Below are 13,690 nucleotides of genomic sequence, written 5' to 3'. Positions count from 1 at the left end.
CTGTTGAGTCCCTCTTGCTGGAGCCAGCTTTGTGCTTGGGCGCCTAGGTGGTTGCATGTCTTTGCTTTGGTAGCTGTGGCCTTCAGAGGTTGAACAAATAGCATGTGAATCTAAAAGCATCAATTTTCTTGTTTAAGGCACACAGCACATTACCAAGAATGCCAAGGGCTTGTCTCTGTTTTGCAAAAAAAAAAAAAAAAGTTCAGCTTCACATAGACAAAATGTCTGAAAAAAAATTGTGCTGCAAAAATGAATTAACCCCAAGCAGGCAATTGGGTGCTGTGGAAATGGCAGCTTGAATATATGCCTTCCTGGATCTTGGTTGCTTTGTCCTGGTATCAGGAAATGGCAGCTTTCAAAAAGTTGTTTTTGTCTTGCTTTAGGGTTTTGACTAGTATATATAGCATTTTTAATACTAGCTACAAAGTGCTTTCATATACATAGTCTCAATTGATTCTTATAATCAATTTGAGAGGCATTGTCAGCTTTATTTCACAGATGGAAAAAAAGGAAGCTGAAGCAAAGGTCAGACAATGAGACCAAAGCTTCACAGCCAGTAGGTCAAGCGCTAGGGTGGAATCCAAGTCTTTGTTTCTCTCTGTTTGCTGTGTAGCAGCAGTAGTGCCAAGAGGGTGCAGGACTGGCGTATCTCCAACAGGAAAGATGATGGGTAGTGCTGGTTTAATTGGTCCTTTCTTCTCCTCTGCTCCTATATAACACCTTCTTGGTTTTTGTTCCTTCCCCCTCCCCTTTTCTTTCTTTCAGCTTGGATTTCTTAGCACCACCACGGCTCAGCCAGAACAGAAGGCCTCGAATCTCGTTGGCACATACCGCCACGTTGACCGTGCCACAGGCCAGGTGCTAACCTGTGACAAGTGTCCAGCAGGAACCTATGTCTCTGAGCATTGTACCAACACAAGCCTGCGTGTCTGCAGCAGTTGCCCTGCGGGGACCTTTACCAGGCATGAGAATGGCATAGAGAGATGCCATGACTGTAGTCAGCCATGCCCATGGCCAATGGTTGAGAAATTACCTTGTGCTGCCTTGACTGACCGAGAATGCACTTGCCCACCTGGCATGTTCCAGTTTAACGCTACCTGCGCCCCCCATACGGTGTGTCCTGTGGGATGGGGCGTGCGGAAGAAAGGGACCGAGACCGAGGACGTGCGGTGCAAGCAGTGTGCTCGGGGTACCTTCTCTGATGTGCCTTCTAGTGTGATGAAATGCAAAGCATACACAGACTGTCTGAGTCAGAACCTGGTGGTGATCAAGCCGGGGACCAAGGAGGCAGACAACGTCTGTGGCATACTCCCGTCCTCCAGCACCGCCTCGCCTTCCCCCAGCACAGCCATCTTTTCACGCCCCGAGCACACGGATTCCCACGAAGTCCCTTCTTCCACTTATGTTCCCAAAGGTAACTTAGCTTCATGAATTATTTATTTGAGGAAGGCTTTGAGCCCAGTGGAGGTACCAAGAGTGGGCTTGTACCAAGGATGTTGTCTCCATTGTGTGTATTTCAAAGTCAAAGTCACCCCTTGGAGAAGAAGCCTTCGTTTTGTGGCTAATTAAATCTGGCTTCTTTGGACTTATTAGAAACATTTAGACTCAGACGTTTTCTGTTAGGGGAGATCAAATATCTAAAAACTAGGTCACATAATAAGAACTGAGAGAAACAAGGCCAGCTTGTGTGACCTTATGTAAGTCATTTAACCTCTTTAGGCCTTGGTTTCCAACTTGTCAAATAAATGAGTGATTTAAATGTTTAGGGTTCCTTCCAGATTAAAAGTTTTCCAACATGGCGTCTATTTTGGGGAGACACAGCCAGAAGGAGAGAAAGAGGGAAAAAGGGAGAAAATACCATTTATATCAAGAAGGGAGGCAGAAAAATTAGAAGTTTCAGGAAACAAGCAAATTTGTTTTCGATTGAAAGTAACTAGTCTTCACATCTGGAAAATAATAACTTTCTATTTTTCCAATGATTTTAAATTTATGCTTTTCATCAAGTATTCAAAACTCTATCTGAACCTCAGGCAGAATATAAAGTTTAGCCTTTATTTTCAAATCCTTTTTGATTGAATTTAATTTTCATGAGATGATAACCAACTCGAGTTGTGCTTCCTGGCATACTCTCGTGTGTGATTACGTTTGAGCTTTGTGATAACCCTGTAACCACAGCCTTCTTACAACTGCTGTTTCGAACTGAAGAAACAGGCTCGGAGAGCTCAGATGGGCACTCCAGATTTTCTCAGGGACTGATACAGATGATAAGAAAGTCCTGCTGCTTTTATTCACCGACCTGTCCACAAACCTTTCATTAGTCAAACTTGGATTTGCATACGAGAGCTTTTCTTTCTCTCAGTCATAGTCTCAGTTTTACCATTGCATCATGAAATAGTCAAAAGGTAGGAGAGGAGGAGCGTGAACAAAGGAATTAAATTTGAACTAGTTCTCTGAATAGTCGAAACAATTAAGAGTTAACTTGAGCTCTGAACATACATGTGTCTGTGCAGTATGTGAAGTACAGGAGAAGATTCTTTGAAGCTCAGATGTTGGATCCCTGAGGATGCCCTTGGTTTGGGTACAAGAAAGTGAGTTTAGCAGTTCAGTCCAGTTTTTACCTTTCAGGTGATGGCGCTGTTAGGGCCTTTATGAACATGTGCAATATAATTTATTCTTAAGCCCCACAGGTCATCTCTTCTTTGATTATCTGGCCTAGTTTGGAGATGACGAGGGAGAGGAGGGAATATATAGATCCCCAAATATGGAAAAGCTCTTCCCCCTCCTTACTCTTTTTTCTAGGCATGAACTCAACAGAATCCAACTCTTCTGCCTCTGTTAGACCAAAGGTACCGAGTGGCATCCAGGAAGGGACAGTCCCTGACAACACAAGCTCAGCAAGCGGGGAGGAAGGTGTGAACAAGACCCTCCCAAACCTCCAGGTAGTCAACCACCAGCAAGGCCCCCACCACAGACACATCCTGAAGCTGCTGCCATCCATGGAGGCCACGGGGGGCGAGAAGTCCAGCACGCCCATGAAGGGCCCCAAGAGGGCCCATCCCAGACAGAACCTGCACAAGCATTTTGACATCAATGAGCATCTGCCCTGGATGATTGTGCTTTTCCTGCTGCTGGTGCTTGTGGTGATCGTAGTGTGCAGTGTCCGGAAAAGCTCGAGGACTCTGAAAAAGGGGCCCCGGCAGGATCCCAGCGCCATCGTGGAAAAGGCAGGGCTGAAGAAATCCATGACTCCAACTCAGAACCGGGAGAAGTGGATCTACTACTGCAATGGCCATGGTGAGCCTTCTCCCTTTTCTCCTTGCTTGCTGATCTCCCTGCCTCTTTGCCCCTAGTACTTGTTTTCTGATGGGATGGGAAATGCCTGGTTTATGGAATCTCTTTTGTAAACCAAATGCTACCCGATCTAATCGTGTTATGGAAAATGAGATTGATCACCTTGTTAGAAGTCATGCATTCAGAGAGCATAACCTCTCCTCCTCCTTCTCCCCCCAGCACCTTTAAAACAGGAGAATGTTGCAAACCCTGAGACCTAAAAGTGACCCTTAGAGACTTTGTTTAGCCTTGTCATTTAACAAAAGAGAAAACTGAGTTCAGAGAGGTTTGGCTACATTGAACTAAACAAGAGGCTAGTTGTTTGTTCAGGACAGATGGGAGCAGACTCTTGACTCCCAGAGCCCTTGGTTTTTCTATACAACTGGGCTGCTATGAAACTGGAGGGGGAGAAACCCAACTTGTAGATTTGCCTTTTAGAATCTGAACCTTGCTTTTAGATTCCTATCACTTTCCTCACATATACATTTTTTTCTAATTACATTTTTAGGATCCCGTTTCTAATCAGGAGGATAGTATGGTCTTTTGGATCACAGATACTGAAAGCATAATATGTTAGCCGTCATCAGATGCTGGGCCATCTCTTACCTAGTGGTCAGTGTGTGTTGATACAGGCTGTAATATTTTGATCTTTCCTCTGTTAAGGGCAAAACATAGCTTACAGAATTTGTCCTAGAGCTAAGGTTGATCTGAAGAACTACAGTTTTCAGACTGTGGCAGTAACTTCCCTTTCTGCAAATCCTAAGTAAAATCTCAACTCGTTTTGATAATTCCATTCACATGTCTCTCTTCCCCTCAAAGATGCCTACTTTTCTAAAAACCAGGTTGGCCTTTTGTATGAAGACTTAAAAATGTTTATACCATTTGACCCAGCAATTCCATTTTGGTGAATTTATAAAGATGTAATGCAGAAATACTGAAAAAAAGATTTCAGCACAAAGATCTTCAACTTTTAATTCAGCATTATATATAATAAAAATTGGAAACAATCAAAGGGATAGTTTTAGGGAAATAATTGTAAATTATGGCCTATCCATATAATGGAGTGTTATGTTGATGTTGAAGATTTTTTGAAGTTTTTGCTTTTAGCCGTGACATAGGAACATGTTTACACTTGGTTAAAGAGAAAAAAACACCCAAGCTGCTACATACTTTATATATCATAATCCCAGTTTTTTTAAAACTTTATAATAAAGACTGAAAGGAAATATGCCAAAATGACAATTTTTTTCCAGTGTGGCAGGGATTATGTATGTTTTTTTTTTCTTTATTAGTTTTCTGTACTTTCCTCAAGTTTTCTACAATAAGCACATGCTACTTTTTTTTTTTTAATAAAATAATTTCCTTCTATTTTTTAGTAGAGACAGGGTCTTGCTCTTGCTCAGGCTGGTCTTGAACTCCTGGCCTCGAGTGATCCTCCGGCCTCGGCCTCCCAGAGTGTTAGGATTACAGGCGTGAGCCACCATGTCCGGCCCACATGCTACTTTTATAATAGAAAATTTAGAGAAAGTTAAAAAGAAAATTTTGCTTCCCCTTGCTGACTTGTGTGAATGGTCAAAAGCCAAGTGAACATGAGACTGAAGCCCACCAACATTCTATTTGGTATAAAGGCTGCATAGACTTGACTGAGACAACTCTTTACTGGAAACCTGCCTGGGGAAAGCATTAATTCCCCCCTTCTTTTTTAAAAAAAACTTTTTATTTGCACATAAGTCCCAGCGTATGGAAAAGTTGTAGCAATAATACAAAGAATATTTGCATATGTCTGCCCAGATTGACCTGTTATAACATTTTGCTCTTTTGCTTTAGCAAATCTATAAAAATATAGAGGATTTTATATTATAAAATATGTGTAACAGAATAGTTTATTATATATTATATAATGTGATATAATATACAATATGTAATATATATGCATGTGCATATATATACATGCATCCATTGACAAAATAATTTTTCTGAATCATCTCATGGCCCTTAACCCTCAATATTTCAGTGTTTCACTTATTTCCTAACAATAAGTATATTCTCTTTAAAAAATAGTGCAGTTTTCAAGCTTAATAAATTTAAAATGGTTATAACACTTTGCCATCCATATTCCAATAATATATGTTAATCCAGTAAGACTCTTGGTAGGTAACCATTTTCCTTTTTTTAGTATAGGATCCAGTCTAGGATCAGATACTACATGAAACTGCCCTGTGTCTTGTCTGGTCAGAACACTTGCTCTGCTGTAGGTTTACTTAATTAGTAGAAAACAATGTGAACATTCCAAGTATGTGGAACTGTCTTCTCATTATTCACTTCATTAAAGAAGCAACTCCATTCCTTTGGTAGTTGAATTTATAGATTAGACTGTAGTCAGCTACCTTTCTAAACTGTCTTTTGCAGTGTCGTTTCCAAAACCTTTGAGAACACAGCAAGCTGTAGAAGCAAAAACTGGTCAGGCAGCAGAAAGCAATTTAATACAATGACCTTAGACATTCTTAGGGCCACAGTAACCTTGTAAACCACTATGTCTGTGTCCTTAACACAATATCTTATTTTGAAAAAGAATGGAAGTGTCAAATCAAACAAAGCCCAATCATACCCTTCTGTGAAAGCCATCCTTCAGCAATATGCTTTTCAAGCTAAATCACAGTGGTCTCATTCAGATCTAACCATCTCTTCCAATAATTCAGCTTTTCTCCTCAGGTTTTTGCATTGAGATATTTATATATAAGGTGTTTTGCGAAAGAGGGTCTTTTCTTTCCAAATTGCTAGTCTCAAAGGTACAATCAGGTAAAATCCTATTACAAAGAGAAGTTTTGTTTAATAAAGTCATTCCAGGTGCTCAGAGAGGCCTCTAGAAACAATACCTTGTTGATCTGATTTCAGTGAGTTCTGGCCAGCAGATAATCCTTTAGAAGAAGATCTTTTCCTGGTACTTGTCCTTTTCACACTGAATTGTAGGTGAGGAGGAGGGTGGGGATGAAATCACTCAGCCCTGGGCTGTTTTCTGCCAGAGATCACTTACCTCTGCCCACCGTAAGCAAAAGTGCTGTCTGTCCTCCTGAATGCCATGTGGGGCCTCGGGAACCTGGGCCACTGGTTCCCATCTTTCTCTCCCACGAGGACCTCTGTCATTATTCTGCTCCACTCATCCCTCTCTATCTACGGCGGACTTACAGTTTTTAAAATTGAACCCCACAAAACTGCGGTCCTACTTTCATGGAGTCCTAGTGTTGCAAACACAGATGAGTCTTCACATGGCTAAGAGATGGAAGAATGAGGGTGCGGTGGCATTTTGTCTGCTTCCTTCCCTTCTGAAGGCAGAGCAATTTTGTTGGGCAGATTGGGACTGGACTGTGGTTTGTTGCAATATATCTATTTCAGCAACAGGAGCGGAAGTCCCTTCAGAATTTTTATTCACAAAAATATATTTGAGAGTTTATTAGCAGGTTGAAGTGTCATCAAGGTGTAAGTCTATTTTGTCATCTTTTTGGAAATTTATTTCTTTTTAATGATATAACCCCAACATAATGGGGTATGGAGAGGTGTCCAAAAAGTTCAATTTAATTTGAATTTAAGATTTATGTGGGTTCACATTAACTGGAAGGTTATACAGAGAATAATATTTTCATTTCATTTGTCTTGTTATAAAAAGTACAAAAGTAAAGATAGTAAAACTTAGTCCCTACACAAATGGCCATACGTTGCACTGAGAAAAGTCTCAAATGGTCTAAAAACAGTCACTTTGTTTACTTGCTTATGAGTGTGGAAGATATAAAACTGTAGTCCAGTCCCCCGTCGAGAGCAGGGTGGCTGAGAACAGGAACCCACTGCTGTTCTCTTGTTGCTGTTTCTAATTTGTGCATTACTATTTACCTTTCCTTCTTTTCTTCCTTTCTTTCTCTCTCCCTTCCCCACTTCTCTCTTCCCTCTCCTTCCCTCATTCTTTCTCCCTCTTTATTTGCAAAAAGTAGGAAGTTGGGTTCCCAGGTTGCCCTAGAAATTTTGAGGGGAGGTTTGAAAAGCAGGTGAGGAGTGAAAGTTGCCAGGAAAATACTTGCAGAGGAAGAAGCTCTGCAAAGTGACAAAGGGAACACAAAGGCAGTTACTGTCTTCGATCATATTTCCTTTTTCTTTCAGACTGTGAAGAAAAAATAAGGGGGAAAAAGGGTGAGAGACAAAGGAATTGGGTTTATCTAGTTCAGACGCATTTAGTTTCTGATTAGCACATTGCTCCGCGCTCTGCCTTAGGCTGATACCGTAGTAAGCATTTGACAGGGTAGTAAGCATTTGACAGGGTAGTAAGCATTTGACAGGGACGGTGATCCCTCCCTGTGTTACTTAAGGCGCATGCGGTATGAAGACAGCATCTCCTTTCAACGGACTGCAACAGGATTGTGAAAGCAACTGGGAGGTAGGCACTGTTTCCCAGGCAGGCTGTTTTGTACCCACAGCAGCAAAAGGACAGAGATCTCACTTGGTAGAACTAGATTCTAAGATGCAACTTATTAATTCCTTTAGCTTGTACCATCTGTCACAGTTCAACTGTTTGTGGTTATGTGGTTCGTCTGCCCACATGGCTTATAAGTTCTTAGAGAACAGACACTGCGTCTTCCTGTATGTCCCCTGTGCCTGGCACCGGGGATCAAGGAGGGTGGTCTAGAGCTAAGCTGGCCCACGTGGTAGCCACTAGCCATATGAACTATTGAAGTTAAAAATTCAGTTGCGTAGCTGCAGCAACCATATCTTGGGTGCTCAATAGCCACACATGGCTCGAAGTTACCATATTGGACAGGACAGACATAGAACATTTCTGTCATCATAGAAAGTTCTATTGGATAGAGTACCCATGACTCATTAATCTACTTGTCCATTTTAAGGTTGGATTGTTTTCAAGACATTCAACTATGAAGTTTTTTTTTCCTGTTGACTTACCAGTGATGTTGGTGTTAGCTAGCGATTTAAACATAAAGATCTTAAGGTGGATTCTTTATACTAAATTGTTGTAGATGCCAAGAAGAATTATTTTTCAGAGCTAAAGGAGGCTTCAGCGACAGCAGTGCTTTAAAATGTGCAAAACACTGACTAGGAAAAGATTGCTGACATTCCTCATCTTTTTTGCTTACTTCGAAGTGGAACGCTTTGGCCCGTGGACACAGGTGAGCAGGGTGATGTGCAGAGAGAGAAACCTGCTAATTCAAAGGCCAACACAGCTGCACAGCTTCCTAAATGCCTAGGTGTGTGTGTTTAACTAGTGTGGAGGTGGGTTAGCCTAGTGGGTAGCCCTAGCAGAGAGGCTCATGGGAGACATGTGTTTGGGTCAGAGGAGGAGGTGGAGTGAGGAGTAGAAGTTTGTCTCAAAAAAAAAAAGAAAAAAAAAAGAAAGAAAGAAAATAAAGAAAAAGGAGGCAGTGGTGGTGAGGGTTTTGGGGAGGAAAGCAGCATGGTAGACTGGAAATCACATCAGTAAGCCTAGGGTTCTAAAATTCTAGATTTCTATTCCCTAGTCATGTATTCCCAGTTAAGACCTTTTAATTCTCTAGGCCTCTGTGTATAAGGTTAGAAAATTAGAAAGAAGCATTCTAATATGCAGCTAGGAGCAAACACTCTGCAATCTGGTTCCACTTCACTTACTAGCTGTGTGATCCAGGGCAAGTTATTTCACTCCTATGAGCTTCAGTTCCTTATGTGTAACATGAGGATGATAATAGCACATAGACTGTCATGAGGGTTAAGTAAGGAGGGTGTGCCCAGTGCTTAGGATGTAGTGGGCCATGTGGTCTGTGGTCCGTAAGTGCTGGCAGTGAGGGTGAGGATGAGGATGATGGAGATTATGCAGTTGATGCATCATCATCATCCCCACTGCTGTCGTCATCACCTCCGTCCTCTCTGGTCATCTCTCCATTTGTTTCCTGATTCACTCACAGAAGTCATGACCATGAGCAAGTCAGAAACAGTCTCCTTTAAGTTACCTGCAACTGTACTTAGGGAATGTCAACACTGCCACCTTAGAAGACCTTACTAGAAACATGGTTTTCCATCCATACCAGATATAATTATAAGCTTAATTAACTCTTGCAGAAAGTATCCTCTCAAGTGGGCAGAGAGCCTCTTAGACAATCAAACTGGCTTCTTTTTTACTTTTTTTCTGAGATAAGATCTTGCTCTGTTGCCTGGGCTGGAATGCAGTGGCATTTTGATAGCTCACTGCAACCTCAAAGTTCTGGGCTCAAGTGATCTTCCTGCATGCCCAGCTAATTTTTCTATTTTTTATAGAGACAGGGTCTTGTTATGTTGCTCAGGCTGGTCTGAAACTCCTGGCCTCAAGGGATCTTCCTGCCTCAGCCTCCCAAACTGCTAGGATTATAGGTGTGAGCCACCATGTCCAGCCTCCTTACTGGCTTTATACTTGGATATGAGTCTCTCCTCTCCACAGCAATATTTTCTCTAAACTATCTATATCAGGAGTCAGCAAGCTGGGAGATATTTTAGGAGATATCTAGGAGATATTTTAGGATTATATGTTGCAACTACTAGCTCTGCTTCTGTAATATGAAAATAGCCAGAGACAGCATGTAAATGATGGGTGTGGCTATGTTCCAACAAAACTTTATTTGCAAGAGCAGGTGGCTTGTTCTGTGGGCCATAGTTTGCAAGCATCTGATCTATGCCATAGATTTATCAGCTTTTAGCAGCTTCTTCTCTATCCTGCCTGGTGGCTTGCACAACTTAGATAAGCAGTCTAATTCTTGGAGCATTTCTCAAATTCCGATAGTTAGCACTCAACTTCACCTTCAGCAGTAACTGTTTCTCAGTCTGCCGAAGGGGTAACAACCATCAGCTCTGTGTGGGAGCAAGGCAAAGGTGGCAGCTATCCCTGTATTTTTCCCTTAAAAATTGTTCCACACTTCTTCCATCTTCTCCTAATAGATACCAGTTTTCACCAGGAGAGCTCAGTCTTATGTGTGGGTTCACCGCACAGACGGGCCTGCCATAAACCCGCCACGACTCGTCTCTTTGCTAACCTGAAGTCACAGAGGAGGAGAGGAGGGGTCTGGGAGGGGTCTGGGAGGGTTGAGGTCCAGGTCTGTTCTGGATGGTCCTGGGCAAGGCACTTTCTCTCTTTGGATCTCAAGTTTCTTTGTAAAATGAGGAGACTTGAACCCATCACAGGAGGGCTACCAGATTTCGATCAATGTGACAATTTATTTGTGCTTTCACTGAGCCGGCCTACTGTCACACTGATGTCTGTTAGAGAAAACACTGGCTTGATGGCTCCTGCAATATGCTGTCGAGTGGAGAACAGCGTGTCGTGAGTCAGAGGAAAGAGGCCGGGCTTAGTGCCAGCTGATGCCAAAGGAGGACTGTGTGCTCACAGCGACAGGAAAGAGCGTTCCCTCGAGGCTATGGGACAGTGAGGGCAGACAAGTAAAACATATTAAAAATTTCTATTTAAATTAGGACACAGGATTGGGGAGGACCAAGAGAATATGCAGCAACTCTGTGTGCTTTTAGGGAGACTATGAGACATTTTTGTAGTGGTAGAGGTTGAGCAGATGTTATAAAACTAATGTTTCGAGTCTTCCATTCCCTTCAGTGTGTCACCAAAAATTATTACAACATGCACCTTGATTGCAAAGGAATTGAGAAGCTCTGTTCAAGTCTTATCCATCTCTGAATTTTTTTATGATGAAAACAATTATGAAATTTAATTGCTTATTTGATGAATTCATTTAGGAGAAAATGTATGGCTTTCGGTTTCTGGGTCTAATAGTAGTAAACTATTTCTCAAATCTATGATGTTCGGTAGAAATATTGATATTGCTTCCTCTCTCTCTGCCAAACGTTTTGGGATTGGTTTATAAAACAATTTATTTTATTTTATTTTTTTTTACATTTTTAAAAATTTCCAAATATTAAGGGGGTAAAAGTGTTTACATGAGTGAATTATATAGTGCTGAAGCCAGGGCTTTTAGTGTGCCTGTCACCAGAATAGTGTACATTGTACCCGAAAGGTAAGTTTTTATCCCTTTCTTCCTTCCCACCCTTCGCCTTCCTGGTTTCCAATGTCCTTTGTGCCTGTGTGTACCCATTGTTTAGCTCCCAATTATTAGAGAGTACATGTGGTATTTGTTTTTCCATTCCTGAAATATTTTACTTAGGATAATGGTCTCCAGTTTCACCCACGTTGCTGCAAACAACATTATTTCATTCCCTTTTATGGTTGAGTAGTACTCCATAGTATATATGATACACACCACATTTTCTTTATCTATTCATCAATTGATGGGCACTTAGTTTGATTCTACATCTTTGTAGTTGTGAATAGCCCTGCAATAAGCATCTGAGTGCAGGCGTCTTTTGTGTAAAATGACTTCTTTTGCCTTGGGTAGTAGTGGGATTGCTGGATCGAATGGTAGGTCTACTTTTATTTCTTTGAGGAATTTCCATACTGTTTTTCATAGAGGTTGTACTAATTTTCAGTCCCACTAACAATGTACAAGTGTTTCTTTTTTACCGGATCTATGCCAACATCTTTTGTTTTTTGCCTTTTTAATAATGGCCATTCCGATAGGGGTAAGGTGGTATTTCATTGTGGTTTTAATTTACATTTCCCTGATGATTAGTGATGTTGAGCATTATTTTATATGGTTGTTGGCTGTTTGTCCATCTTCTTTTGAAAAAACTCCATTCATATCTTTTGCCCTCTTTTGGATGGGATTGTTTTGTTCTTGCTGATTTGTTTGCATTCTTTATAGATTCTGGATATTAGTCCTTTGTCAGATGTGTAGTTTGTGAATATTTTCTCCCCTTCTGTAGGTTATTACTCTGCTATTTCCTTTGCTGTAAAGAAGCCTTTTAATTTAATTAAGTCCCATTTATTTATTTTTGTTGTTGCTGTATTTGCCTTTGGGGTCCTAGTCATAAATTCTTTGCCTAAGCCAATGTCTAGAAGAGTTTTTCCTGTGTTTTCTTCTAGAATTTTTATGGTTTTATGCCTTAGATTTAAGTCTTTAATCCACCGTGAATTAATTTTTATATATGGTGAGAGATAGGGGTCCTGTTTCATTCTTCTGCATGTGGCTATCCAATTTTCCCAGCACCGTTTATCGAATAGGGCTTTCTCCAGTGTATGTTGTTGTCTGCTTTGTGGAAGATCAGTTGGTTGTAGGTAGATGGTTTTATATCTGGATTGTCTGTTCTGTTCTGTTGGTCTATGTCTCTACTTTTATACTAGTGCCATGCTGTTTTGGTTACTGTAGCCTTGTAGTATAATTTGAAGTCAGGTAATGTAATGCCTCCTGATTTGTTCTTTTTGCTTAAGATTGCTTTGGCTTTTCAGACTCTTTTTTTGGTTCCATGTGAAGCTTAGAATTATTTTTTCCCAATCTGTGAAATATGCCAGTGGTATTTTGGTGGGGATTGCATTGAATCTGTAAATCACTTTGGGCAATATGGACATTTTAACAATGTTGATTGCACCGGTCCGTGAGCATGAGATGTTTTTCTATTCACTTGTGTCATCTGCAATTTCTTTCATCAATGTTTCATAGTTCTCCTGGTAGAGATCTTTCATCTCCTTGGTTAAATATATTCCTAGGTATTTTTTTTCCTTTGCAGCTACTGTAAATGGTATTGAGCTCTTGATTCATCTCTGAATTTTTATGCTGAGAGAGGTCTTGTTCTCCTATGGGCCAGGGAGCCCCAGCCACAAACTCAGGCTATTTGCCTGACACTCCTGAGAACAGCTTTGCATTGGTCACAAGGGGAGCAAGCTGAGCAAATGCTTTACCTGCTTTGGAAAAGTTGCTCAGCTCTAGTACTGGCTGAGGGGTCAGCAGCTCATACCCCCTTGTAAAGAGTTGCTGGCTTCCAGGATACACGTGTCCTGGCAGCAACCACCTCCTAGTCTAGCTAGATATTCATAAACACGTTGTGGCTTTGGCTATACTGAAATCCTTTTCAACTTTAATATATTCTTATCATGGCTCATTAGCGTGAACATTACTCTCTCCAGTAAAGGGGTTCTTCAATTCCATGTTTACCAGAGATCAGTGCCTCTTTGTAATTTGTTGGTACTATGTGCTCCAATTTTTACAAGGTAAGCCAAAAGTGATGCTTGGGGATGGTGAAAACTGTCACTCATATAAGGGTGGGATGATAGAAATAATTTGTTTCCTTTCTAGAAAGGCCATGTCCAACTCCGGTTTCACCTACAGGTTACAGGCTAAGTGCCCTCCTGGGAGGAAGGGGACTCCAGGGGCCCAGGCAAAGCTCTTGTCCACAGGGCATATCTGTCGTCATGACAACCACGACCTTCTTTGGGGAAAAACGCCTATGAGAGATATTA

The 13,690-nt window shown here is 41.2% G+C and overlaps 1 protein-coding gene across 1 annotated transcript in view; it reads left to right on the top strand.

Moving 5' to 3' along the window:
- TNFRSF21 (TNF receptor superfamily member 21) overlaps window positions 1-13,690 on the top strand; it is a 68,979-nt gene that overhangs the window by 19,550 nt on the left and 35,739 nt on the right. The window contains exons 2-3 of the mRNA XM_069487296.1: window positions 766-1,414; window positions 2,800-3,294. Of these exons, the coding sequence (XP_069343397.1) occupies window positions 766-1,414; window positions 2,800-3,294 (1,144 nt within the window). The remainder of the gene's footprint in view (window positions 1-765; window positions 1,415-2,799; window positions 3,295-13,690) is intronic.

Source organism: Eulemur rufifrons, chromosome 15, assembly GCF_041146395.1.
Source record: "Eulemur rufifrons isolate Redbay chromosome 15, OSU_ERuf_1, whole genome shotgun sequence".
Lineage (NCBI taxonomy): Eukaryota > Metazoa > Chordata > Mammalia > Primates > Lemuridae > Eulemur > Eulemur rufifrons.
The sequence above is the reverse complement of the archived record's forward strand: the minus strand, read 5'-3'. Positions and strand labels throughout refer to the sequence as shown.